At 31.8% G+C, this 26,481-nt stretch overlaps 7 protein-coding genes across 7 annotated transcripts; 2 read left to right on the forward strand and 5 right to left on the reverse strand.

Annotated features, from left to right (window-relative positions):
- Positions 1-588: 588 nt before the first annotated feature.
- On the reverse strand, positions 589-2,963 carry Tsp_01179 (putative geminin). Its single transcript, XM_003376915.1, has 4 exons — positions 2,948-2,963; positions 2,759-2,788; positions 2,122-2,602; positions 589-616 (listed from the first exon to the last, which is right to left on the reverse strand). The coding sequence occupies exons 1-4, from the start codon at positions 2,961-2,963 to the stop codon at positions 589-591; spliced, it is 555 nt and encodes a 184-aa protein (XP_003376963.1).
- A 524-nt stretch (positions 2,964-3,487) lies between these two features.
- Positions 3,488-3,856, forward strand: Tsp_01178 (hypothetical protein). Its single transcript, XM_003376916.1, has 2 exons — positions 3,488-3,658; positions 3,689-3,856. Exons 1-2 carry the CDS (start codon positions 3,488-3,490, stop codon positions 3,854-3,856), a joined length of 339 nt encoding a protein of 112 aa, XP_003376964.1.
- Positions 3,857-4,344: 488 nt separating this feature from the next.
- Positions 4,345-5,014, reverse strand: Tsp_01177 (mediator of RNA polymerase II transcription subunit 11). Its single transcript, XM_003376917.1, has 2 exons — positions 4,853-5,014; positions 4,345-4,569 (listed from the first exon to the last, which is right to left on the reverse strand). The coding sequence occupies exons 1-2, from the start codon at positions 5,012-5,014 to the stop codon at positions 4,345-4,347; spliced, it is 387 nt and encodes a 128-aa protein (XP_003376965.1).
- Positions 5,015-5,589: 575 nt separating this feature from the next.
- On the reverse strand, positions 5,590-10,026 carry Tsp_01176 (putative protein Shroom2). Its single transcript, XM_003376918.1, has 7 exons — positions 9,553-10,026; positions 8,083-8,126; positions 7,939-8,019; positions 7,828-7,868; positions 7,284-7,753; positions 6,013-6,297; positions 5,590-5,835 (listed from the first exon to the last, which is right to left on the reverse strand). Exons 1-7 carry the CDS (start codon positions 10,024-10,026, stop codon positions 5,590-5,592), a joined length of 1,641 nt encoding a protein of 546 aa, XP_003376966.1.
- A 4,991-nt stretch (positions 10,027-15,017) lies between these two features.
- On the reverse strand, positions 15,018-15,514 carry Tsp_01175 (hypothetical protein). Its single transcript, XM_003376919.1, has 2 exons — positions 15,091-15,514; positions 15,018-15,025 (listed from the first exon to the last, which is right to left on the reverse strand). The coding sequence occupies exons 1-2, from the start codon at positions 15,512-15,514 to the stop codon at positions 15,018-15,020; spliced, it is 432 nt and encodes a 143-aa protein (XP_003376967.1).
- A 6,172-nt stretch (positions 15,515-21,686) lies between these two features.
- On the forward strand, positions 21,687-22,086 carry Tsp_01174 (hypothetical protein). The gene is given in 3 exon segments (XM_003376920.1): positions 21,687-21,792; positions 21,804-21,906; positions 21,927-22,086. 3 exon segments carry the CDS (start codon positions 21,687-21,689, stop codon positions 22,084-22,086), a joined length of 369 nt encoding a protein of 122 aa, XP_003376968.1.
- Positions 22,087-24,413: 2,327 nt separating this feature from the next.
- On the reverse strand, positions 24,414-25,529 carry Tsp_01173 (conserved hypothetical protein). Its single transcript, XM_003376921.1, has 4 exons — positions 25,452-25,529; positions 24,910-25,080; positions 24,551-24,664; positions 24,414-24,503 (listed from the first exon to the last, which is right to left on the reverse strand). The coding sequence occupies exons 1-4, from the start codon at positions 25,527-25,529 to the stop codon at positions 24,414-24,416; spliced, it is 453 nt and encodes a 150-aa protein (XP_003376969.1).
- Positions 25,530-26,481: the final 952 nt, after the last annotated feature.

A 26,481-nucleotide genomic window follows, 5' to 3' on the forward strand; every position in this document is an offset into this window, starting at 1 on the left:
AAAAATATTTATTTATATGCTTACCATTCGATTTTGTTTAAAGTTAAGTCTCTGCTATATTTTATGTTAATTAACAAATCAAAAAATCTAGGTGTCATCATTTGCAATGCATTTAAAAAACAAATGAAATAATATACTCTAAAAAGAGTGTATTAAAAAATTTTAATGTTATCACAGAATAACATAAATTATATACAAACGTAGAAAAAATAATAACCAAAATAATTTTAATTTAGTGATTGAATAGAGCAATTCCTTATCAAATAAAAGTTTAATTGAAAAGTTTACATGTTGAGGTGGAAAAGTTTTATATTTTTTCTTCTGATACGTGATAATAGTATAAAATGTTTTGTGAAACTTTTCAAAAATCCAACTGAACAGTCAATTTTCAACAGCTATTAATTTCGCAATTGCGCTTTCAAAATATTTACACTTATGTCAATCAAAATATAATTTTATTTCAGATAATAAAACAGATTATTATGTGATTCTGTCAGAAAATTTTCACATCATCATCATATACTTAGGATCAAAGAAAAAATAATTTTAAAAAATAGCATATAAAGTTGAACAAATGTGTTGCAGATATTATCTTTGCCCTTTAGTAAAGTGTAGTCTGAAATTTTAATATGCAAGGTAAAAAATCCGTGCAACAGCAAAGAATTTTAAATAGCAAAAAGTCCTGCCAAGGTCATTTTCGAACCAACAAAATTTACTGTCTGAATTGTATGTTTTAAAGTTTAGAATAAAAAATCTACATGAAACTACAAGTTCTGTCTTGCATAAATAATAATAAAACCATACTCTTTTAATATAAAAAAAAGGCTAAAAATTAATATCTCAGAATCACGGTGTAAACAAAGAAAGTGTTAAGCAAAAGTCTTGTTCTAAAAATTTATTTGCAAAAAAGAAATAACCCTAAAAGTACTGAAGAATGAGCGCTTATTTTAAGAATATTTTAAATCTGTTAAACAGCACAAATTGCTGGATGCTAAAAAAACGTGAGAACTAAGCAACATCATTTCAAATAAAAATGAATAAGCTTTCCAATAAACCACTACTTTTGTGCGTAACATGAAACAAGACATCATCTTATTATTAGTGGCATAAATTATTTTGTTGTATTATTTGATGCAAGAATAAAAGGAAATTCGGAAATTTGTTGCGCACAAAATTATTAATCAATAAAAAATGAACAACAGAAATAATTAATAATTGAACGAGGACGTTTAATAAAATAAATATGCAATCATGCGTTCATTTGACCAAGTTCAATGTAATAAAAAGTAAAAATAGTGACAAATAATGCAAAAGTACCTCTAGCCAATAAAATGTTTATTTTGAAGAAATATTTTCAAAACTTGGCTAATTTTGGACTTAGCAAACTTTGCAGACTTGTAGAAACTTATTTCAAAACTTTATTTTCTGACAGACAATATCCATTAATTTATCAAATATTTCACCTGACGGAACATCAAATAAATCAATAAAATATCATTTTTAATATATGTCAAAATATCTCTTACCATGAAAAGTAAAAATAAATTACATTAAATATGAATTGAAATTAAACGTAGATCTTAAAATATTTATGTGAAATTGCTTATGTTGAATTAATATTGCAACGTATTTCAAAATTTCTCAAAGGCATAAGTAAAAAATTTTCAAAAAACATTTTAAAAAATATTAGTTCATTGGTAAATGCAATCAATTTGGATGTCAATTAAAAGTGATTTGCCAACCTTTCATTCAGTTTTAAAATATTATTTTAAAGTGAGAAAAATCTAGATGCGCAACAAAATGCAAAAATTACCAGTCCACTTCATTAATATATTTGTATACTTTTAAGTATTACATTTCACAAATATTTCATCAAAACTGCGATTCTTAAGTCCGTAATAGTATTTATCATTATACTGATCAAAAATTAACACAGTTCATAGTGACATAAATACAAAATGCTAGTAAAAGTTCAAATTCGAAAACTAACAAAAGTTATATAAAAATGCAAAATTCAACTTAACAAAAAAGTGACATATTTTTTTCAAAAACGTCAACAACTGACAGAAATATGTCACGAAATAGTTTTGAAAAATTAACCCCCCAAGGAAAACAATTTACTCTTCTTCGTTCATTACTTGGTCAAGTGCTTCTTTCAACGCTTGCCCTTCTTCGGCCAAAACGCGAAGAAGACGATTCTCTTCACGAAGATATGCTAATTCTTCGCAAAACTTTTTATTCTCTTCTAGGGCTGTCTGCAAAGCTAACCGTCGATTCTCGGCCATCATCTTCCAGTAATTTTCGCTAGGTATAGGTTCAGTCAACAAAGCAACCGTTTCATCTTCCTTGCTCGACTGAATAGCATCGGTCTCTGTGCCAACACCAATTTCAACTGTATTAACAGCCACATCTGTCATTGTGGAAACATCCACTTTATTCGGTGAGACCTTCACTCTGCTGCCACTGAAAAATCGCTTGATGCGATTTTTCGGCACTTTCCCAGGTTTCGTATTTTCGTCGACTTCCACAGCACGAGAAACACCAACAAGGTGCGTGCCTTCTGGGGATGACTGAATATAACGAAGAGCCATTTCAAGACCTGCTGAAGAAAATTTAATTAAGAACTACTCGCATTATTAATGCAACAATTGGATTATTTGAAATAAAGATTAAAAACAAAATAAAATAAAATAAAATAATTAAAGCAAAGCACTGTAAAAACAAAGTTACTGAAAACTAAAAAGGAAACACAAACAACGATCTTCAACTCCGCGCGTTACACAACAAACTGAAATTCACAATTAAAAGTTCATCATACAGTTAATGACATGCAGGTATAAAACATGTCGGTCAATTTCATTCAAACTTACTGTAAACTAAGCTTGCAGAAACAAATAAAATTTATTTCACTGTTTATGAAAAAGTATAGTTCTGTTATTTTTTTTACTTTTTATATTATTCATTTTGAATTTTTTCGCTTTTTGTTCATGCTTATCGTTTTTATACTTAACAAATTTTCAAATTATACTGTAGAAGCAAATTTCTGTCTCCAACGGTTGCGCGGAGAACAGACAGTACGTATTCTGACTCTCAAGATAAGTGGACTGTATTGTGCAAATAGCGACGGTTCAATTGACTGCTGATTGGCGCAAAGAATAACGAGAATTTAGGAGCGGCTTTTATTAATAACTCAAAGGAGGATAGGCAAACACGATTCAAACACAAAGCAACTTTGTGCCGTACGCGCACGAAGATCGCTCCTCACTCTGTATCTATCTGACACTCGCACACACTTCAACTGGCTGCTTTTATACAGCGTTCGAGCGTTCTTGTGCTTTTATCTTTGCGTAACTTACGCAGCCTCTTTTTAACTCACGCACACACACACACGTGCTTGCCGGCAACATGTGACTCTGCTACGAGGGGGTGCGATTTGAACTGCCGCCAACCTCGGTTAGTCTGCAGTCGCTGCATACTGCACCAAAGCATGCTTTCACATGCTGATACTTTTTCGTTGAGTCGCCGTTACCACCGGCTTATCCTTCAGACCGAGGGCGTCACAAAAGTCCCTAATGATCAAAGTTTGCCAGGAACCAGTGACAAGCAGAGAGCTTACCGTCATGGAGTTCTCACTGACTCTGAAAATCAGGCACGGGCAGTCTGAAAAATAACGTTTCTCCTATACAAGACCAGACAACCTCGAACTTTCTCTTCCGACTACACCGGGGCCGGTTCCTCAGTTCTCGGCTCGCTTGCTGTCGCGTACAGCAAGGCATGTTGCTGCTTACCACATCCTGACTTTGGACATGGTTTCTTCACGAAACATGTGACCAGACAAGTCTTCAAGCAGCAGTAGCTCAAACAGCGCTTCTGCGCATCGAGTTTGACAAACTCTCGGCACTGTACCGGAGAGTGCACCCCTGATAGTGACAGGGCAATGAATCTTCACCAACATTTGAAACATTTCAGTGCCTGTATACCGAGCCTCTCAGTTTTCGCAGACCTTTCCCAGAATTCCAGAAATTTCTGCATTCGCTTCTTCCAATAATCCACGTTTCATTTTTTTGAGAACTTGATCGTTTAAATTTCAAAACGGTGTGTTATTGCTGTTTGTTTGCTTGTGAGAAAGCAATTTCCCAGCTCAAAAACAACAAACAATCACGTCAATCGGTCAGTTGCTTTCAAATCAAAAAATGAAAAATAAATATTAAAAACAGTTTTTCTGAAGTTTGATTTAAAAAAATAATTTATTGTAAATTTTATAAATTTCAATAAAATGCAAAAGGAATAATACATTGAACAGTAAGCAGACAGTGAAGCAGAACTGATTGAGAAATGAATTTTTCACGCTGATCCTTCGTCCGAACTTCTCTGTGCTCGAAATTTCACAATTTGGTCGCGCAACCAAGCGACCTTTTCTTCTGCCATCAGTTTGAACCTGAGCTGAGAATAAGAAGATCCTTCATGCGCTGCACCAACGCCAACATCACCTAAATAATTGAGCTGCTCGTCGATCATCTTTTCCGCTAATGCGAGCTTTCTCAAAAATTCAATCGCTTGATTTTCAGCCTATTTTTACAAAATTGAACAAATTAAATTGCCTTAAATTGCATTAACATCATGCATGTTATTCAAGATATATAAGGTGATGAAAAAAGAAATTAAACAAAATGCTCACAAAAGCCAAACATTCATTTTGCAAATGAATCAAAAAAATTTGCAACTGTTCGTAGATTGGAACCAAAAAAATGTATTAAGCATTAGTAAAAATAAAACACCAGATGCAAAATTGCAAAAATTCAAACTATCCCTTGGAGATGTTGTGAAATTGATGATATTATTAATTATCTACCTGCCGTGAAGCGGTTTTGTCTTTGCTCACTTCGGCCAAACACTGGCCTGCGCACTGCATCATCTGCACGATGTTGCGTTCTGCTTCGTCCAGTCTGGACAAACGTTCGCTGAACGTCATATTGAAACCGTCACCTCTCGACATTTGGTCATTACCCTCCATCGATATTCTTCACCTGCAATGCAATGCACACAATTAATTACCCAGTGGAAAAGTGATTAATTTACTGACAACAATTGTCATTTATAAATTATGCACAATTTTCTCATTTTTCAACAATTATTTAAATCCACTTCAAATCTCAAACATTATAAAGATGCAGAATAACACAATTGGTAGAGTTATTTTCCTTCTCAATCGATAATTATTATTATCAATTAGCAGTAATACAGAATATTTCAAAAGTGTAATTTTCAAAAAATGAAAAACTACATCACGACGAATGATCAAAAATAAAATAATGGTATCAAAAACCATTTGAACCAACACAATTTGTGGAGAGTAGTTAGCAGTGTTGTTTATTTCTGATCATCGTATCAATTAATTAATTAATATTCGCACAGTGAACGTGGATGAAGTTGAAATTTTAATTAATTTACATAAAAACCAAGCCAAGACAAGTGAAAATACAGCAAGCAGCCTGAGAACAATGGCCGTGGCAAAGTAAAATTAAGCACAGTAGTAGTAGTAGTAGTAGTAGTAGTAGTAGTAGAAGGAGAATGTGGAAAAGCAAAAATTCAACTTCTTTCCAAAACTTCTTTCTGCTCTTCGCCAAGTAGAATTTTTTCCTCAATTTCCTGAGTCTCGGCCAACAGTTTACTTTTCATTCGTATAAAATATTGATAATCGACCAGCTGTTCTTCGCTGAGCATTTGGGTTAAAAATTTGGCAAGCTGGCTACCACGACGATGCAAATCCTCTTTCAACTCTTTCGCATCTTCAAGCTGTTCCAATAGCACAGCATGACGCTTTTTCGCCGCCAACTGAAACAACACGAAATTATACCATAAACAGTTATGCTAATTTCACTTTGATATTCGTATTGTGAAACAAGTTGAACAACAATTTAACATGCAATTAAATTAAATTAAATGAAAACCGTTCATGCTGAAAGTGAATTTATTTAGTTTACACATATGCAACAAATTATTTGCACTGACCATTTCTTCATCATTGTTCGAATCATTGTCACCGGCTCGGCTCAGGATCCGCCCAACTCGGCGGAACTGTGAGGCTAATTTCAACAACAATCTGGTAATCTTGTCCACATCTTCTACATATATTGCCACTTTCTCCTTTTGCGCAAAGGAAACGTTGTCCAACGCGGCGATCACAGCCAACAATTCAGTTCCCATTGATTCGTTGGTTTTGATCTCTTCTTCAATAACCCTTTTCTCCTCTTTCAGCACTTTCAACTTTCGACTGAGACGACTGATCAAGTCGAACTGAAATGATCATTATCATTATTAATCTTTGATTTCAAATGCTCTACGATGGTAATCTCAATCATCATAAACATAAATAAGTGAAATAAATAAAAATAGCAATTGAAAAACAAGCACAGCAGCACTTGTTTGTCATCCATTGTCATCCGTTAACTTCTTCAAAAGCAATCAAACTCAATTTACGAGGTTGTATTGTTAACAATGGCACATATTCTCTACCTATTATAACTGTTTATATTCAGTTTCCAAGCATTTACAATTATTATTATTATTATTATCGTTGCTATTCAGCATGCAATGAAGAAAAGCTTTTTTTCGTTGTAAAATAAATTTCTATTTCAATCAATCTAAACGTTTTCTCCCCTTTTACTAATTTGATAAAATAACCAGTTTAAACTTGAAACTGATTCATTTTTTAAATTTTAAAGTAAAATAAATGCTTCAATAAAAAACGAAAAATTCAATCATCCAATTTCAATAAAATAAATAATAAAAATTGCAAATTTTTCAAAAGAAAAGCACTGTTGAATAAATAAATAAACAAATAAATGGTCGTCGCATTATTCAAAGTGCAATGATGTTGTTCAATTATTGTTGTAACTGTTGCAACGACAATAGAAAGTGGTGCACTGCAATTGCATTCAACCGCATACAGATCCTATTATTCTCATAATTTGTCACAGTTTCGAGCACAACCAACGGTATGCGCAAAACAACAAACATATTGCCGGCAAAATGTTAAAATGAGTATGGTATAAAAAATAATTTAGAAAAAAACGACTGCATTCCGGCAGATGAAGCTTAAACGGAAGTAGAATTGAAGAGAAAAAAAAGTAAACGTAAAAAATTATAATTTGCAAAACGTGTTTAAGCAAAAGGCTTCATTCTATTCTGTGTCCTTCAAATGCAAATAACGAACAATTTTAAAAAATTTAATTTTAACAAACATATACAAGAAAAACCAAAATAAATACAAGCATACATACCTTTTCTTTTTCAAGTTCGGCCGTGTTCTGCACCGAGATCGGATTTTCAACGAAACTGGGCCTGATCAAAGTGTTGTCGGCGTCGTTCAGCTCCGTACCGCGACGCAGTGGCTTGGCCAAGCCGAAGGCGTTGTTCATCAGTGTCGACAATATAACATCCAGAGGCTTGCACAGAGCGTCGCCTTCGTCGTATCCGCAGTCGTCCCCTTCAGCGCACAACTCTTTCTCCGCTTTAAGATGATGACTTGATTCCCACTCTTGACAGTCAACGTTTACAATGATCGGCTTTCTCGGAACCGGCGGTGCATCTCCTGGCTTCAACACTGGCACAAAGCATTCGTCCGACGACGATTGCCTTTGATGCGCTTGCGGTTGAAACGGATATACAGGAACGACGGTCCTCTTCGGAACCGTCTGCGGCGAAGAAGACGACGACATCGATTCAACTCCTTGTTGTTGCTGAAGTACTGCTGAAAATATACCAAATTCAAACGAATTGAAAAATGAATAATAAATATACTTTTATTACACAACACAAGCTCACCTTCAACACAATTGATACTGTTCGATTCTTCGACACTTTTTCTAAAAATTCATACAAATTTCTCCATAAATGGATATAAACAGAGATAATCAAATAAACAACAAAATATACTTAATCTCTAAACCACTATCACGTGTCCATGAAGAATCATACTGAGATTTAACAGGAACAGCATAGACTAAATTTGATGAGCTGAAATGATAATCAAAAATTACGATAACATTTTTAAAATGCAAAATCTACAAAATCACCTACCTCATCACAGCTTGGGCAGCAGTTTCAGCGGCAGAATGGAAAAGCTACAAAAATGAACAAGAACAGTTAGTTATAGAGCCAGATGAGAGAAATAGAGAGAGAGAAAGAGAAAAGAAGTTAGCATTAAAAAGTGATACACACGCCGCGTGTTTAAGGTGACGTTGAATAATCAGAGCGCAACTTAAACGCACGCCTATTGCGCAAATGACCGACTGGAACCCCGCATTGGTTGGCGTTGCATGAAAGAAGGCAGTGCAAAGCTGAAACTAGTTCCAAACGGCAGCCTAAGAAACAAAAAGCCTACCCAAATCAAGCCAACCAGTTCAAGCAAGCCGGCTAAACAGAAATCAAACTTTCTCATTTCCTACCTCTTACTGACACTCCCTCCCCCCTCCCTCTCTCCCTCTCTCTTCCTCTTGCTCTGCATAAAAAAAACATACTGCTGTTTATCCGGTCATTTACCTTGTTTTTATTAAATTTAAATTATTATCCATGCATTTTGAAAAATAGAAGGACAATAAAAAAAAGATAACCTCATCGTCTGCTTTGAATAGACAAGTAGAGAGAATTACCTTCTTTCTTCTCGTAAACAGTCCTTGATCTAAAAATTCCTCCTACACAACTACTTATACACAATGGACTTTGATTTTATTCAATGTCCACTTGGTTCAAAATGCATGAACGATGATGGATCAATAACAGCAGCGTAAAAATAAAAAGAACAATTCCAACAATGCTAATTTGCATGCATGTTGCTTCAATCACCCCAAACATATGCAAGTAGATGAATCACCGGTGCAAAAAAGTTTTTGAAAATTTACACAAAAAGTGAAATGAAAAAAATAAAACTGAATTTAATGGAAGACATAAAACAAAATGGATCGTTGAAAATATTTCTCAATTATTCATCATTCCATCTTATGAAAACGAAAGTTCAAAAAAAAATCACATAAAGGTGTGTCATCAAACGCATCAGCAATTTTCAATTTTGTTTCTTTTCATACAACACTTCCGCTGCACTTTTATTACACAAAGACATCCTGACATCCCTTACAGCTCGTGTTAATTTGATGGAAATTGAAAAAAAAATTTTTTTTTTCGTTCATGCTGTCATTATACTTTTCTACACTTTCACAAATACATGTAATTGCATGCAATTAGACTTTAAAAATGAAAAATGTTCCATCTCAACTAAGCTTCTACTTGCAATTAAACAACTTTCGATAATATAATATCCTTGAATGTTTCACTAACAGAAGAAAATAAATTTTTAAAGTAAAAATATTCACAAATTCTAAGACGGAGCATTTAAAGTGATGCTTGATATAATAATGCCCTTTTAAAGTGGATCTTTGCAACGCTTTTGCAAATAGTATAGTAATGTGCGAATTATGTTTAAAAGTTCAAAACAAAAACATATTCAAATTGCAAAACACGCAAATATGCAATGCATTGAAACATACAGCTCACCTGGGGTGGAATGGAAAGTTTGTCCTCGTCACCGGAAAACAGGCGCAAATCAGCTGAAGATGTACAGGTGGGATTCGACCACGCCCCATTCCCAGATAGGAACAACGGATCAGCAAATGCTGCTGCTGCTGATTGTGCAGTTACCGAATCCTCCGAATCACAACGATCGGTTTCCAATCGGAATCGTCGATCAACAAGTACAGTATCGCCACTAACCAGCGGATCACCTCCATTACAAGTGCACTCTTGTGCACTAGCGATGCCGGATTCAGTGGTGATAGAAGAAGATGAGCTGCAACTGAACGGAAGTGATCGTTTCTTCGGACTGATCGACCCGCCACTGCTGCTGTCCTTGGATGCGGTCCTCGCATGCGAAACAGCACCTTCCCTGCTGTAATTGCCACGTTCCATTCTTGGGAGCAATTTCGCCGCAATCATCCGATGCCTCTGAGCCGATCGTCTCAAAGTTTCCATGTCGCAAGTGTCGACTAGTGACACTAAAAAGCAACATCATCTTGCAAATATAACTTAAAACTAACAAACAAACATATTAGAAACATAAAGTATTAGAAATAACAAACAAAATTTAAAACGCTCTGATGAAAAATCATCACACTGTACATCTAACTTCAACTAAATTGTTGTGCAAATATTTTGTCAAATAATTCTCCACTTATCTGCAATTCATAACTGAAACATTAATACTTTGAAAATAATTTACTTATTAATTTATAAAGTATCACTTTTATGAAAACATTTTTTCCATTTAGACTTGATCCATTTTTAAAAATTGCATTTTCACATTTTCCATTAGTTATTAAAATTAGAACAAACATTTATGCAAAATTTCAAAGACCCGGTTATGCACTGCAATAACATTAAAGTAATTTCAAGAATTCAAAGAATATGCATAGCTGTGATTTGATGCACTCTAAGTGGGGTGAAATTTTACAGCTTCCCCCTGCCTAACCCATATGTTAAATAAACGCATTCGAAAAACTAAGCCAACTTGCTTAATAGCTATTGATTTGCTTTTACTAATACTAAACCAATAATAATAATTACTGCCATTATGGGATTTTCACCCGCTTCTCCTACGTGGAGCAACTTTCTGCAAATAGCACTTTCTACAGCAATAAACTGTCTCATTTGAAATCACTTATGCACCATAAAATTGAAGGCCATTAGCCAATGCTTGGACATCTGGCATGCAAAAAGATACTGACTGTCATGAGAAATTTCACGGAACATATTATCCTTGACCTCTTTAGATAAATATTAACTGTTGCTTCGGTTTTATATATAATCAAAACCCGATAAGTTATATAGCAGGATAGATAATTATAGCATAAAATTATTGTACCATACTGTAATCCAAACAAATAAAATGTAAATATTTGATCATCTGTATTTAAAAGTAATTCGGGAGGGTTGAATTTTACTAAAAATTGCTTTCGCTAATATGATTCATTCCAAATTCATAAAATAAAACCTTAAAAAAATACACTGCTACAATATTTATTAACAGTTTGCATCTATGCAGCTGCTCGGATTGAATGCTGCAAATGCAATGCAAATGATTCGCAATGCAGATTCTTCTAACAAGTAATCGACGCAGAATGGGGCGTAAACAAGAAAACAGTCCAAGGACGATGTCAATTCTAGGGACAAAGTGCCACAAGTAGTATAACCTTTAGTGGAATTCTTCAACAAAAAGAGTAAGCAGCGCGGCTTCACTGTTCCAGGGTAAAGCAATTTCACAATCGCTTAAAAAATGCTTCACTATTCACTTACAGACTATTCTAAAGCCAAGCATATCGTTATCCAAAAAAGAAAACGAAAATTTAAGCGAAAAAGCAAAATCTATCAAATGCAAAACACACAAAATTCAAACTTAAAATTATTCAATAGGAAGGATGTATTTCAACATCCCACCTACCCCTATGACGTTAAAAAACAAACAAAAATAACGAAGAAACTTGCTATGAATGCAAATAAAATGCACTAAACACTTCAGCATTATGGCTATAGCTAATCAAATGCCTGTCTGATAACAGATGTGCCTTAAATTGCAGCAACTGTCCAAGGGTTTTTAAAATCTAGGATTAGCTTTTCTTGTATTTCTGTATAAAAGCAGACTGTTAAAAAACAACATACATAATAAAAATTTGGAAATAAATATTTCCTATCAGTCTGCTTATATTTGCAAGTAGATATTAATAACGACATGCTCATTAGTTCACTTTGATACTACATCGCAACAAACGCTCGTTCTTGGAAATCTATATATTTCTCAACAGTATTCGCAAAATTATATCAAATTAATTAATAATTTGATAAGATAATTTCAATAATTAATAAAAGATAATAAGATAATAAAAGAAAATATTCATACAACTGCAATTTCTAAATAGAACCTGCCGTTTATTAACTTACAGTATTTCAAATGTATCAGCAGCTTTAATTGAAAAGGAATTAAAAGAAATTTAATACGTAAACCATTTTGTGTTATGCACACGGAGAACCATTTCCTTAAACTAAGTAAAATGGTAATTTCAACAGAGAACAACATTACACAAAATTAAACATGAATTTCAACGTCGAAAATACTTTTCATATTTATTTCGTTTTTAAAACAGCTTCTTTTCCTTTATTTTAGTTAGGATTCAACAGTATTTACAACTTATTTTGGAATTCCTGTAAATATTATAAGCACAATAAAGAGATCAAACTCATTAACTGAAGAGTTGAGGAAATTTTACAGCAAACGCAATTTTTGAAGTAAATATACAATGCATAATAAAATATATATATAATTATTCATCATTGGTATCTCTTCTATAAAGCGCTATGTAACGGAAAGCAATTTAAAATAAACAGCACTGATTTGGAATTATATTTATTGGACACGATTTCTCAAAAACCATACTTTAAAAAGATCATCTGTACAGCATATTTTAATAATTTTTAACAAGCACAAGAACAATGTTCGCTCATTTTAGTTAAATCGCATAAAAATTCAATGAAAACAAATGACAATAGAAATTACATAATAACCATTTACCGTGGAATAGATGAGGCGCCGTCACCGACTTTAAGTTGACAAAAAAATATCATTTTTTTTCAAAACACAATGTGTATTAGCAGTATGAAAATGAGAAATTTCGTGAAAAAGAATTTTAAATATCATCGACTACATTTCGCTTATAATCAACTTGAAATAAAAATTTTTTCCTACTGTAGTTATTTGATAATTAACATGAACAAAAGTACGTTGAAATTTGCACGCTTCTTCAAACGTTAATTATTAACTGAAAATTCTAATTGATTAGAACAGTTAATTATTAATTTCATTCGTATTTAAAATTACAGGAGTAACTGCTTTTTTGAACAGTTTTTGGGTTATATTAAAAATTAATGATCATTCAACTTGATTTCATTATTTTTTCAAGGTTATTATTAAATAAAAGTTGGATTATTAATTTCAAATCGTCTTAAATTTATCAAATTGAATAAGGTAAAAATAGAATTTTGTCTACAACAACTGCAGCTATACAAAAAATTGATTTCTATCCTTATATAATTAGCATCGTAAACAAGAAAATGGCAGTAATAATAATAAAAGCAAACATTATATTGATTAGTCATCGGTTAGAAATGTAAAATTAATGCTTCATGAAAGCGAATATATCGTTTTTGTTTTCTTTTGCATTCATTCTCTAAACAATGTATCGTATTACGACACGACCAGTGCCGTCTGTTTTAATATCATTGATAGCCAGTGTTTGCGAAAGAAACGAATGCCGTTTATTAAGCGGTCAACGCTTTACAAAAAGAATGCGGCGAATTCACTGCAGCAAATATTGCGGTCAGCCGCATTTCTGTGATTCACCACTGACCCTTGGGCTTGGTCAGTATTTTCTACTAGCAAACAAACAAATGCATATCTCGAAACCGGCGTGATATTTGACACCAGCCAACCACTCGTTCAAACTATATCCCTTGCCAAATAACAAGCATACTTTAGCACAGTTTAAAAATAATATTTTTTTTCTTTAAACAAAAGAGGCAAATTATATTTTACATGGGTATAATTTAAAGTATTTGAAGAAAAAAATATTTAACGTTATCACAGAAAATAGTAGAATGTTCTCATCAGAATGCAATTCAAAAAGTGAATAACATTAAATTTTAACTAAATATTGTCAAATTGCAATCATCGTTCAGGTCTAATTCACAAACTACATGAAAAGAAGACCAACTCATTGACCCAATCAAGGTATGCTTGACCTACAGCTGAGGTTTACTAGGAAAAAAGCAGTATTTTTGAAAAAGAAAACAATCGATGAATTGTAAATTTAAAAAAAAAGAAGAAAAACTTTTCATTTCAATTGTCATTCATTTTTCTAAACTGCTACTTAATTGCAAAATGTACTGTAAGAAAGAATAACAACCCCGGTACCCCATGCTCATTTGAAAGCTCAAGTGTTATTCAAAATATGTTACACTTAAGAAAAAACCAAGCACTCCTTATGACATATTCTATAAAATACATGAACATTTCAACATAAAGCTTACTTATGAAGCAAATTTTCTACGCTTAACTGATGTTGATTTGCATTACATTTGATTACATAAATTCATTCGATGAGCTGATCATCAGATTTTGAAATATACAAGCGGAATACAATAATTGTTCAAATGAATTCAAATAAACATTATTAACGCTCTTGTGTAATTAGCCTTCTTATTTGCTAATGACACATTTTGCTTGCAGTTTTAGTTGTTTGTTAGGTAAAAATCACACTAAACAAGTCAATTTTAATTTACACGAAACAATGCTGTTGGTTTGCAGTTTAAACAACTTTTCAAGTAAAATATTTTCAAAATGTCACTCTTTTATTATTTGCAGTGTTTAACATATATCTTAATTTACAACTATTATTCAAGTCGATGATGACAACGCGAAATGAATAGCCTTTCATAATTTACTTTCTCCTCTTAAGACATTTTATATTTTTTAAAATTGAAATATTACATTACAAGCAGAATTAAAGTTGATAAGAAAATCCAACTTCAACAATAAAAAGCATTTCTTATTATCAGAAAATATATATTGTATAGAATGCTTGTTTCTATAGAATTATTCTGCCTGGTTATTGAAAGTGTTGTTGAAAATTAATAAATTATATTAAATTGCTAAATTATAAGAATTAAATCAGGAAATACTGCTGAAAACAGCAACAAACAGGAAGTTGTGCTTTACAGTGCTTCGACTCAAAAGTACTCTTGAGCAAGAATGAAGCAAACACTTCACACATTTATGAATAGCTTCGCAATTTGAAAAGAAATTCTATGAATAACAATTTTTTAAAACTGTTCGTCGTTGCTGTTAAAGTTCAAAACTCTATTCAAATACATCATTCAATTATAATGTAAAAAATTGTGCTTCTTTTTTTCCATAATTAAAAAACTGCACAAAAATAAGAATTTGTATGAAAAAAGGGGAAATAAAATCTATGAGAAAAAAAAACATACCGTTGTAAAGACTTGAACTGGGTAGTTGCCAGCGGCATGGTACAGCACTGCTGTCCAATTCGGATGTGTTAAAACCTGTACAAGAGCTTGATGAACTTTCGGATTCCAAGCCTGAATCCAAGCCAAATTTTGCCTCATCACAGTCAGGTGAGGGGGTATCTTCGACATTGTCCATATAATCGGGTTCAGGCATTGCTGGCGGTGCGGAGGAATCCGTGCGACCGCTTTTTGCCAATCGCTTATAAATGCGCAGGTATTTTTGTGGAAATGAACCCAACTCATTGCTATCGCTGCGCCTTCTTGACCCGTTCAGTGCTGGTGATTTTTTGTATATTTTACCCGGAGTAGAACCGGAGCCCAATGATCTGAACATTCTCAGCGTCGTTTCTTCGTCAGTCGACTCTTGTTCTGTTCCATGCATCATCGAGAAGCTCTAAATATAATTATTATAATAATTAATAATAATAATAATAAATTGAAAATGATTATAATGATTGTTCCAATATGCGGACATGCTTGAAGTTCCTGAAACGTTCCTTCTGATACATGAGCAAACAAGGTCAGCTTATGGCTTGAACCTCTTCCGCCCTGCCCAACCTAGTAGAGTCAAGTTTGTTCCGCAGCTTGGTCTCACCTCCAGGTCATTGGAAGGTGAAGAGCAACAGATCAAACAATGGTCGTCATCCTTTTCCAGTTGCATGCAACATTTCAAATCCCTCTCAATACCTCTATAGAGTCTATTCGCCGGACCGTAAACACCGTACGCAGCCAAGTAGGCCTGTTAGCCGGCCATTGCTTGACCGTCCTTTGAGAAGAACCTGAAAATGGTGTGAAAGAAAAGCAGCTAACCCCTCGTTTCTTGAATAGCTTCATCTTGTAATTTTTCTTCTTATTCTTCTTCTTATACTTCTTTTTCGTCGTATAATGATAATAATAATTTTTATATACAGTCAGTGACAAATTTTCAACCAGTCCAGTCAACTGCACTGGCTGCACACAGTCGTCTGATCCGCACTGCACCGACGCTGTGTACACCACCAGCACAGCTGGTTAAACTCTGCTGAATCTTAAAACCAACGCATGGTTGCTCATTGTTGTGCGATTGCGAGGCCATCTGTTGACAATTTTCATTTCTACACTTATTCACTTGATCGCTTTTCCATTTCACTGCTGCTGCTGCTGATGATGATGATGATGATGCGGCGAGGTCAAAAAGCAGCCTGTATATATATATATGACTGAATAGAATGTTTGAGTTGACAAAGACCAGAACCGGCTTTCAAAACCGTTCATCAAGCCAAGCTAACAAGCAGGCGTTGTTGACCGGCGTTCAACGGCTCAACGAACTCAAAGAAAATCCCAACAACCGGAATATAGAGCTTCAACAATCATATATTCACCACTACCAACAGAAATAACCAAGCCAACATATTCATACTGCATAAAATGATGTTTCAACAGCTTTAAAATTAAATTCTTTTTTCTCCATTTAAATTCAAAACAATTATGCGCAAAAATTGGTACATCTTGAGAAAAGAGAGATTCACTTGATTGTACGCACGTTGAATAAATAATACTAGTCAAATACATTGAAACCAAAATCACTACCGCATTTGCCAACACCAAAATGGAACTCTTCTTATTCACTTTGTTCAAATTTTTAATTCTCTGAATGCAATGTCAAAAATTAAGTAATTATACCTCAATTTCCTACAAAATTTCCCCATTCATAAGTAGAACAATTTAATATAAGCGCACTCTATTTTTTTCATATTGCAATTGAATAAAAATTCCCCTTTCACCAGTAATATTCTACGTCATGGATGTAATAATTCATGTCAAATAACGACTTTATTGAATGTGCCACTTTATGAAAATTCATTCATAATAATTCATAAATATAGATATCAGGAAAAAGAAATTCACTTTCTATAATACTTAATAAATATCTGAAATAAAGGACTCGTATTTTGAATTTGTACTATTTTGCTTGTCACTGCTTCAACCAGCTATTAAATAGTTAACATTTGTCAGAGCTATGCTAATAATGAACAATAAATTGATAAGCAAAAGTATAAAGACAGTTATAAATTTATCCACAAGTTTATTATTACAAATATTGTATCATTCTCTATTCTCACGGCATAATAATGATAATTACAAAAAAATTGAACTTGTAATGCTTTAATATTTCATTGAAAGTGAAAAATATTCGACTAGGTTTCTTTTTTGCGATTTAATAAATTTTCAGATATTTTCCAATTGTAGCACTGGCAAACTAAACTATGATGTTTTGCAAACACAAGCATCTGTCTGAAGCATACAGCAGCCGCTAATTGCTATTTTTTAAAGACAATGATATATTATTTGCTTTGTTCCTCAAACCATTTCAAAAACTAAAAATAAAATCAAATTTATGAAACATAAAATCAAAATACAGCAATAAAATTTTTTTTCCATTTGTCAGAGTGACCTCGTGTAAAAAAAATTTTCTTATGTCAATAGAAAGTGACAATGCAAACACACCTTCATGACCAACCTGAAAGCTTTTTCTTAAGCATTCCAATGCGCAGCTTATTCATTGAACAAATATCTACGAATAACATAGCACAAACTCTGTTATAGTGTGAATAAAAAAACAAGAAGTCGAATTTATGCTGTTGCACTTCCCACCCACTAGGTGAACACAAAATATCGCTTATTTTTTTGCTGTGTTATAAAGCAACAATTAAAATTATGAGAATTTAAAATAATAATTTGAAAATTGTGCGCTATTATATGAAATAAATTAGGGATTTTGAAGCAGTACAAATAAACAAATAATTTTCATTTATTTTTAAAAATAGTTAATGCAGTTATTAAAAATGTAAAGCTACATTTTTTTGATTTCAGTAATGAAAACGCTTTATCGAAATAGAGAAAAATTACTTTAAAGCAAAACTTAATGTTATTTTTAATATAGTAACAACCAGCTTCTTACAATTATGAGAAAACAATTGAAAGCAAAAAATGCAAGGTTTTCTGTTTTTTGAAAATTGTCAATTACAAATGTAATTGACTTACTAAACCAGAGATTTACAAATCACAATAAACGTGACATGTTTGTGCTATTTTTGCTTTAACAGTACAATCATTACTTCTGTTTTTAATAATTATACTGTACATATAAATAACCACAAATATTTACAGTTTCACTTCATTGTACAGTACAGTACAGTACAGCATTTTAAACTGATAAACTTGACGTTCTTTAACTGATTGAATGGGCTTAAAAGTCAAACAGTATTTAAGAATTATATTTTCATCAACATGAAGAGAAAATTGAACATACAATTTTACAATACTCTACAATACTGAAATTTATATTGCTAAAATAAATTATTCTTAATGTAAAAATTGGTGCTCGTAAACCTTCTTGAAATAGAGAAAATGTTTAACATTAAATGATAGATACAATTTATACATAAATTTGTACACACTTTTGTCAAACATTTCAAAACTTATCAGATAAGAAGATCTTTAAAATAAATAAACAATGTATGACAGCAAAACTGTTTCATTGCAAAAATTTTTAAGATAATTATCTGAATTATTTTTTTGCATTGAATCATTTAAAGCAAATGAATGCAATCTCTGTTGTTTGCGCAGTTATTTTCAGCAATACATTAAATTCTATAACCCAAAGAATACCATTTCAAAAGTAAATAAAAATGCATTAAAATTGAGCTGCACATGTTCTGGAATACAACTCAGCTGCATCTCAGCTGTGCATTCTACGACTGATATGAATGTTGCGTTGACTCGAGGTTGACACTGAATTTATTATTTGCAAAAATCAGATGCATCAAAACCTGCTTATGTGATACTCTGTCATAGGAGAAATGAATGAATTTCTAATTTGATAATAAATAATTATTATTATGATCTGCAAAATGATGTTAATTGAAAATGATGAATGATTGAATTTCCTTGAAATTCACAAAAACAAAACACGAAAATTATTTTATACAAACAGTAAACAACATTAGCATAAAATAAAAAATTCAAAATTGCATACCTTGCTTCCAATCAGCGTTTGCTGATCAATGTTGAAGAAAGCATTTCACGTGGTATAGCACTAAAAAGAGCAAAATTTAAAAAAAAGAAAAAGAAAATCAGCTGTGATGATTCATCAAACATCGCGCTTTGTCACAGGTGAAGCAGCTAAGTAAGAATGACGCTGAAAAGCAGGAAAATGCTGTTTACTTAAATTTCCATTGAATTCTTCACTGATCCTCGTTCAGTTGACAACGTACAGTTGTGAATTGCAAAGAAAAGAAGCATGAAGATCTCAGGACAAAAACATTGCAATGGGATTGGCAAAGAAACTAGCTTAAATAAGCAAGCACATTTTGACAAATAAAACCAACTATATGCATGAAAACAGCGGCTGACAAGTTCAAAGAGAAAATCAGGAAAGTTACCACCTACGCGGAAAGCATCATCACAACGTCATCATTTATTGTGATGTCGATTTAGCAGTTGAAGTAAAAATAAATAAGCTTGTAATACTGTATATCATAATATGATGAATATCTGCATCAACTTTTGCAAAAATGAAAAATAAAAAAAACATAATGTTGGTAATACCAACAAGGATGGAAAAGTTATTTCGCCTGCTTGTCGTGTGTGTGTTCTTTTACAAACTTTGAGAAAGCATATATATGTACATATATATAGAGAGAGAGAATGTTTGGCTTGTTCAAACAAAAGCAAAGTTTGTACAAGAATACAACGAAAGGTAGAAAGGGGTCCGCACGATGGGCAATGTTTGTCAGGTTATAAAAGGCCAGGAAAACAGTTTTACCTGATCTGGTGTAGAACAATTTTCTCCAGTAGTGCATCATGCAGTGAGTGTGAACACAGACGATTGTGAAAGAAAGAGAAAAAAACAGATCCAAGGACCAAATCAGTGATAAAGCATATTATGAAATGCGAGGCTGACAACAGCGGCATTTTAAATTAACCTGCTTTTTTCCATTCAAGCAACACAGTGGCATTCTAGAGAACAACGGAAAATTGCTCATGAATACATATGGACGAAAAAACTGAATAAAACCAGATCCAAAACAATTTTATTAATTGGCCAATCAATCTGCCCTGGATCTAACTTTTGCAATACATCATAGTCTTTATCAGTGTCTATTTGAAAAATGACATCGTCAGAAGCAATGCACATCGTATTTCCACTTATTTCGTGTCGTACATGCAATTCATCAATTTCCGTGTAAACAACAGCTGCTTATCTCCCCAATCAACATGTACTTTCATAAATATTATTACTTTTGCATTTCATCACATAAGATTGATTAAAATCAAAATTGTACTTAAAAATAGCAAAATTCTCAAATTTGCATCATGTCGAATTGTTAATGGATAAGAAATTGGAAATAAAGAATGCTAAAAATGACAACATCACTTCATTCATAATTGACATTTTAAATGATATTCAAATTTTCAAATTTCACAATAAAGCAATTTCAACTAATAATCTATTGACTCTAACATTTAGGCAGCTGATATGAAAAAATTTCATTAAATAATGTTTCTTTTTAGAATACGCAATAGCTAAAGCATCATGGTATTTGTAAAAGTGAAAATTGTAATAATAATAAAAACCAGTGACATACATCATACGCATGATTTATGTATATAATTATAAAATATTCAAAACGAATCATTCATTTATACATATATATATATATAGTACATTATTGTTATTACTGAGTAAAATTTGTCACTGAATTGAAACATTAAATCTCATTTCATGTTTAAAGTAATAGCAGCTTATGCTGTTTTCATGCAAAAGAGTTTTTATCATTTAAGATAGCATTTGAAACAATATTTCTTAAGAAAACTATGATACATCAAAATCAGAAAGTAATGCTTGTCAATATATCACCTATGCAACTGACATTTAGTACCATCCAGAAATTGTCATTTGTCCGACATTTTAAGCAAATTCTTGTAATGGTTTCGCACAATACAAGTTCAAATTATGCAATTATAAAATAATTCATAAAAACAAATAAGCAGATGCAAATTTTGATGCATAAATCAGGTAAATATGAATACTAGATAAATTAAATGTTGAACAAATTATAATTAAATAAAAAGAAAAAAAGTAATTAATAATAATTTATTCACTTACCAGAGCTTAAAATAATAGTTGGTTTTTGACAGAATAAAGGTAGAGAGAATGAGAGGGAAAACTTTCAGAAGGTTTTCCGAATAGTAACGAGGGAAATCAATCGACCGAGGCTTTTCAGGTCAGACTGACCAATAAGGCGGAATGGCAAGAGATTGCATTTATTGACTGAAGTGAAAAATGATACGATTAAGAATTTTGCACACCACCGTAACCTGCGTGATACAACTTTCATACAAATTTGGCAGTTCATTTCCATCCATCATATCAGAAAAATAGATTGCAAAACAATACTATTTTAAATCCTTTTACAATAAAATTAATTTAAATAAATAGGGTAAAAATAATGATAATAATAATATAATAATGATAATGATAAATATTGATGGATTTTTGTCAGTGACCGATAATGTCGATGTTACTTGGTGGTGCCCTTGCAAAAAAATGCCGTTCTTTCAACTGGGCCAAAACATTTTGGTCATGGTCACCAAGAAAAAGACCCAAATGTGAACGCAGTTACTGTTAGACAAAAGAGAAGACGAAAACTGGAAGCTAATCGCCACCGGCTTGTGCAAAATGATATTATCAAAACTTGAACTTGCCTTTTGGCCTGCCTGTACGCTATATATGTATATATATATCGATCAAGCTATCTGGATGGAAAGGATGTTGGTGGTGGTTGCGTTAACGGTAGGGGGGAGCGACGGAAAAAGAAGAACTCTTTCACGGGCCATGAATCATCATCACCTCCAATGACATTAACTGTCGCCTTCCATGGTAACGGCTATATAATTGCCCTGCCCGACTAGACTGTCTGAGCAACTAATTGAAAATGCGAACGGCAGCAGTTGCAAACAAAGTGCTTGAATAATAACCCCAATGGGCATCAGTGATATTCACTGGAACAAAACAATAAACAAAACAAGCTTTCTGCGAACTAACTATTGAATTTTAATAAATTTTTTATATCATTTATACCTTTTCTGATATGCTTGAAACTCATCGATCAATCAATCAATCACATTACATCACACATCTCGGCTGATGTTCTATTTAATTTCACTTCCATTTAATGTGTGCTTTTTTATTTATTTACCTGTTCAACTGTCAAAATAAAACTGGAACAATGGATTTTTATAACTTTTATACATTGTCAGATGAAATTTACAGGATGAGCTTGATCATACATGCACATACGGCTATCGATCACTGCTCGCATTCTTTGTCCACGCAGTCTTCACAATCATTCAAAACATGACAATAACACAAAAAAGGAAAAAAAATTTTTCCCTGTAATCAAAATTTCATTCCCCATTTTAATACTTTGAACAATCAAATGGCAATTGTTACAAATGGAATGTACAAAATAACGGCATTCTTTTTCTTTTATTCTCCCCTTTTCTGCAAGGAATTCATTTGTATGGTAATTTAATATACAATTTATGACAAACTTATAACGAAATCAAAAAGTAAAAAAATTTTATTACCTCAAAGTAATAATTACAGAATATATTTATCGAGCGATCGTCAAAAATGACTTGCTTACTCATATAGGTAATGATATTTTCTAATAGATTGCTTGAATTTATTTCTTTAGACTTTATTTATGAATTATTTAAATAATAAGTTTGCTACAATAGCAGGGAGCAATGCTGCACTTGGGTTACTGGCAGTCAGGTTCTAATAATCACGCTAAATTCGTTCTGCTTTCTCAAACAAATTTACTGATTTGAAACGATTCATTGCATCATCCACTAGCAAAACTGCTAATGATTCAAATCCAATTCAAAAAATAATCAAGAATTTCTTAAATGGACGATGAACTGAGAACATTACACTGCTTAAAATACGAGCTTACTAATCATATAATTGTGGAATCAAAAAGGGTACTCTATAAATTAGCATGCTTGTGTTTGAAACGTGGACAGAGCTGTGTTTGAAAAGAAGAACAAGAAACGAAAATTGTTTTGCTGATAGCTTTAATGACTATGAAATTGATGGACATTTGTAAAAGCATAAAAATTAATGCATGAAATAATTTTTACATTGATGCATGAAAAATTAATAAAAAGTTAATGAATTGATGTCTTCCAAATCTACATTTTCACTACAGTAGAATAGAAGTTTCGACATTTAAATCTGAAGCGTTGTGTATTAAGTCGCATAATTTCAAAAATAGTAGAACCTGCTTACATTTATACAATCCATACTGTAGTTCTTCAATATATATATGTGTGTACATCACGAGTGGCGCGTTATAGTCAGTATGTTATTAATCATCGTTGTTGCGCATGTGTCGAATAAACGTTGTTCTCCTAATTAATATTCTCAATGGCGGGGACATTGCAGATAATAGCAATTTTCAAGTGAAATTGTAAATTAAATATGTATGCAATGCTTATGTGAGAATTTCTTTAAATGAATTAAAAAAATGGTTTGAAATTTACAATTGTTGTTTCCGTGATGAATTTATTTGTTTTAAGATGCACTGCAAACACTGCGGAAAAACAATTCAGTAAAGTATAATTTGCTCCTATTTTTTGAGTACCTGACTGATATAAAATGATAAGAGTGTATATGTTATTGAATATTAAAAAACTTTATTTTATTTGAAATTGTTATTTTTTCAGCTTTGAATTGAACAAGTAATGAATCAACATCTGCTATGTTGATAGCGAATTGGTTTTTTTTAATTTTTAATTGTAAGCTTTTAAATTTTAAATTATTTAATGTGTTATAAAAAAGTATTATCTAAAATGTCTTAAAGTTCATTCTGTTGCGAAATTTTCGTAAAAAATAAGTGTGAAAACTGCTTTAAAAGTAAAATGAGCGGATAATTTATTGATTTTTTTGTTCATACTGCCTGTAATTTTAAATATCAAAAGTAAAGTCAAATTACATCAGATTTTACATAATTTTATGCAATATTCAATCGTACCGTGCTTGTTACTTTTAATTTTGTAAAACAGAATGTGATAAAGATGAAAATATAATAATGGCAATAAAAGTCTTACTAGTTTTAAATTATATTATCAACTTTTAAATATATAATTTGGCATCAATATTATCTGCAGTAGAGCAAGGTTGCAAAACTGCTCAAACACTTTTCTGAATCATGATATCTGATACTAAATAATTAATGGCGACGAATGTAATAGCCAACCCATTGTGTAAGGTAAATAGCAATCATTGCGATAAACAGGGCAACTTCAATTCCACAACAGACCTTAAAAAAGTACGTAAGCGCATTAAATCCAGTTGATTCATAATTACCCCTATCCATCCAAACAGTTGAGTTGTTCTTGAACCTGTACGTAAGGAAATTGTAATAGCAGTACCAAGACTGATCAGCCATCCACAAAAGCCACCGGTGCTAAAAATTAGCTCCTAAAATATTGTCACTATATTTAAAATGTTAAATTTTTCTTTTTTACAGTTTTACACGAAAGCCATATACTGGTCATAGAATATTATTTAATATAAAGATTTACTTCACTTATATAATAAGTTTTATATTTAAAAAACCAAAAAACTACTTGTATTTTTACTATTGTTGAAAGGTTATGAATAAAATAATTATATAACATTATTTGTGAAAATTAAACATAAAGGTCAATATGCAAATCACATACCGCAACTACACAACATGATCTTTGTTCCCGACACTTGCATTGTATTGCAATATCAAGAATAAAGCTGACACAACAGTACAGGATAGTAATAGCTGCAATTCCAACTATGATTCCTACTTGATAATCGCCATAATACTTTTCAGCCAAACTAATAGTGACACAAGCGGAAATCTAAAATAATTATCATTACTTTTAGCTACCTTAGAATATTCTTCAAATCTACTATTATTATTGTATGAATTTTGAAAAAAGTAGTGTTTTCATGCACTGCACTGTATTATATTACAAAATTACAAAAGTTAATAAATGAAAAAATGATTTTTTGTTGTGGAATTATATTTTGATTATGAATAATAAATTCACATAAGCAGAGAAGTGTTGAATTTTATTTTGTCTGAATCATCGTCTGGACAGTGAATTTTAGCATGGTAATCTTTTATCCAAACTGTAAAGAAGTGAATATTAAAATTTTGAACATTTGAACAGCAACTGGAATGAATAAGTTTGCAAATCGATTAAACAACTTTGATGAAAGTACTTACAAGTAAGAGCGCTTTCAAAATGCACAAAATTATGCTCATCGAATTGGAATTTTGATTCCTACGACTTTTTCTGTCCATGTTAATCAACTTTCAAAGAAGAAAACAAAAGCCGAATCAATTTCAATGATAAAATATTGAATTTGAATATTTTGTGAAGAGAAATGAAAAATTCAATTCAAGGATTTTACAAAATGTGCGACAAGGTGAAAGTTGATTTTTACAACAGCGGACGAAACAAACTTTTCATGGACGTTGTAAATAAAGGGCGAGAAGAAGAAATGCTTCGCTTTAAATAAACATTAAACCTTAGTCACGTTGGTCAGCGTCGGTTGTGACACTTTGATAGAACACGTATGCTGATACGCTTTTGCCGATTTCAACGTTCAGCAACTTTTATCTATTACATTGCCTCTTAAATAAACAGTGCATTGTTGCCACACCAGCGTTGTAAAATTTTGCCTGCTACCCCTATTGACATTGTAGTGGACAGAAATTCAAAACATAATAATTTTTTCAAAATTTAAAAATTGAAAAAAAATACAGAATATTTTGAAAAATAATATCGAAATTACTCGTAGTTCATTTCTTTCCATAATAACATACTTGTAAATGGTAAACATTTTTTGAATAATTTTTCATATTCATTTTGTAAGTTTGTAATGGATTTTTTTATTTATTTGTGAAGATAAAAGTCAAAACAACTTTAAACATTTTAAAATTAATAAAGTTGAAAAAAGTCTTTCCAAATAAATTTAAAATCAACCTGTTACTGCACAATGTACATACAAGAGTAATTTTATTATTGGAAAAGCAGGTAATAAAAACTTTTTTATAATATTTAGAAGATCAAAAAGAAATTAAATTTATTTTTAACAAAATAAAAGTAACAAAAAAACTTTCACAATAGTGTAAAACTGACAAATCACTCGAATAAATTTGTTTAATTAATTGAACATATTTTCCTTTTTTATTTTCAACGGCAAGCAAATAAACATTCAAAAATTCTATCAATAATATAATTTATATTACG

The sequence above is a fragment of the Trichinella spiralis genome (assembly GCF_000181795.1).
Source record: "Trichinella spiralis strain ISS 195 chromosome Unknown Scfld4, whole genome shotgun sequence".
Taxonomy (NCBI): domain Eukaryota; kingdom Metazoa; phylum Nematoda; class Enoplea; order Trichinellida; family Trichinellidae; genus Trichinella; species Trichinella spiralis.

Excerpts from the sequence above, each read along its gene's own strand:
- Tsp_01179 (XM_003376915.1), bottom strand. Across the intron at positions 2,603-2,758 it reads AACGCGCGGAGTTGAAGATC|CAGGTCTTGAAATGGCTCTT; the intron begins GTTGTTTGTGTT and ends AATTTTCTTCAG. Across the intron at positions 617-2,121 it reads CAAGTAATGAACGAAGAAGA|ACTACACTTTACTAAAGGGC; the intron begins GTAAATTGTTTT and ends TTAAAATTTCAG.
- Tsp_01178 (XM_003376916.1), top strand. The coding sequence starts at position 3,488 with ATGCTTTCACATGCTGATACTTTTTCGTTGAGTCGCCGTTACCACCGG. Across the intron at positions 3,659-3,688 it reads CTGAAAATCAGGCACGGGCA|ACCAGACAACCTCGAACTTT; the intron begins GTCTGAAAAATA and ends CTCCTATACAAG.
- Tsp_01177 (XM_003376917.1), bottom strand. The coding sequence starts at position 5,014 with ATGGAGGGTAATGACCAAATGTCGAGAGGTGACGGTTTCAATATGACG. Across the intron at positions 4,570-4,852 it reads ACAAAACCGCTTCACGGCAG|GCTGAAAATCAAGCGATTGA; the intron begins GTAGATAATTAA and ends TTGTAAAAATAG.
- Tsp_01176 (XM_003376918.1), bottom strand. The coding sequence starts at position 10,026 with ATGGAAACTTTGAGACGATCGGCTCAGAGGCATCGGATGATTGCGGCG. Across the intron at positions 7,754-7,827 it reads CAGTATCAATTGTGTTGAAG|CAGTACTTCAGCAACAACAA; the intron begins GTGAGCTTGTGT and ends GTATATTTTCAG. Across the intron at positions 6,298-7,283 it reads CCGAACTTGAAAAAGAAAAG|TTCGACTTGATCAGTCGTCT; the intron begins GTATGTATGCTT and ends TGATCATTTCAG.
- Tsp_01175 (XM_003376919.1), bottom strand. The coding sequence starts at position 15,514 with ATGATGCATGGAACAGAACAAGAGTCGACTGACGAAGAAACGACGCTG.
- Tsp_01174 (XM_003376920.1), top strand. The coding sequence starts at position 21,687 with ATGTCGATGTTACTTGGTGGTGCCCTTGCAAAAAAATGCCGTTCTTTC.
- Tsp_01173 (XM_003376921.1), bottom strand. The coding sequence starts at position 25,529 with ATGGACAGAAAAAGTCGTAGGAATCAAAATTCCAATTCGATGAGCATA. Across the intron at positions 24,665-24,909 it reads GATCATGTTGTGTAGTTGCG|GAGCTAATTTTTAGCACCGG; the intron begins GTATGTGATTTG and ends ACAATATTTTAG. Across the intron at positions 24,504-24,550 it reads AACTGTTTGGATGGATAGGG|GTCTGTTGTGGAATTGAAGT; the intron begins GTAATTATGAAT and ends TACTTTTTTAAG.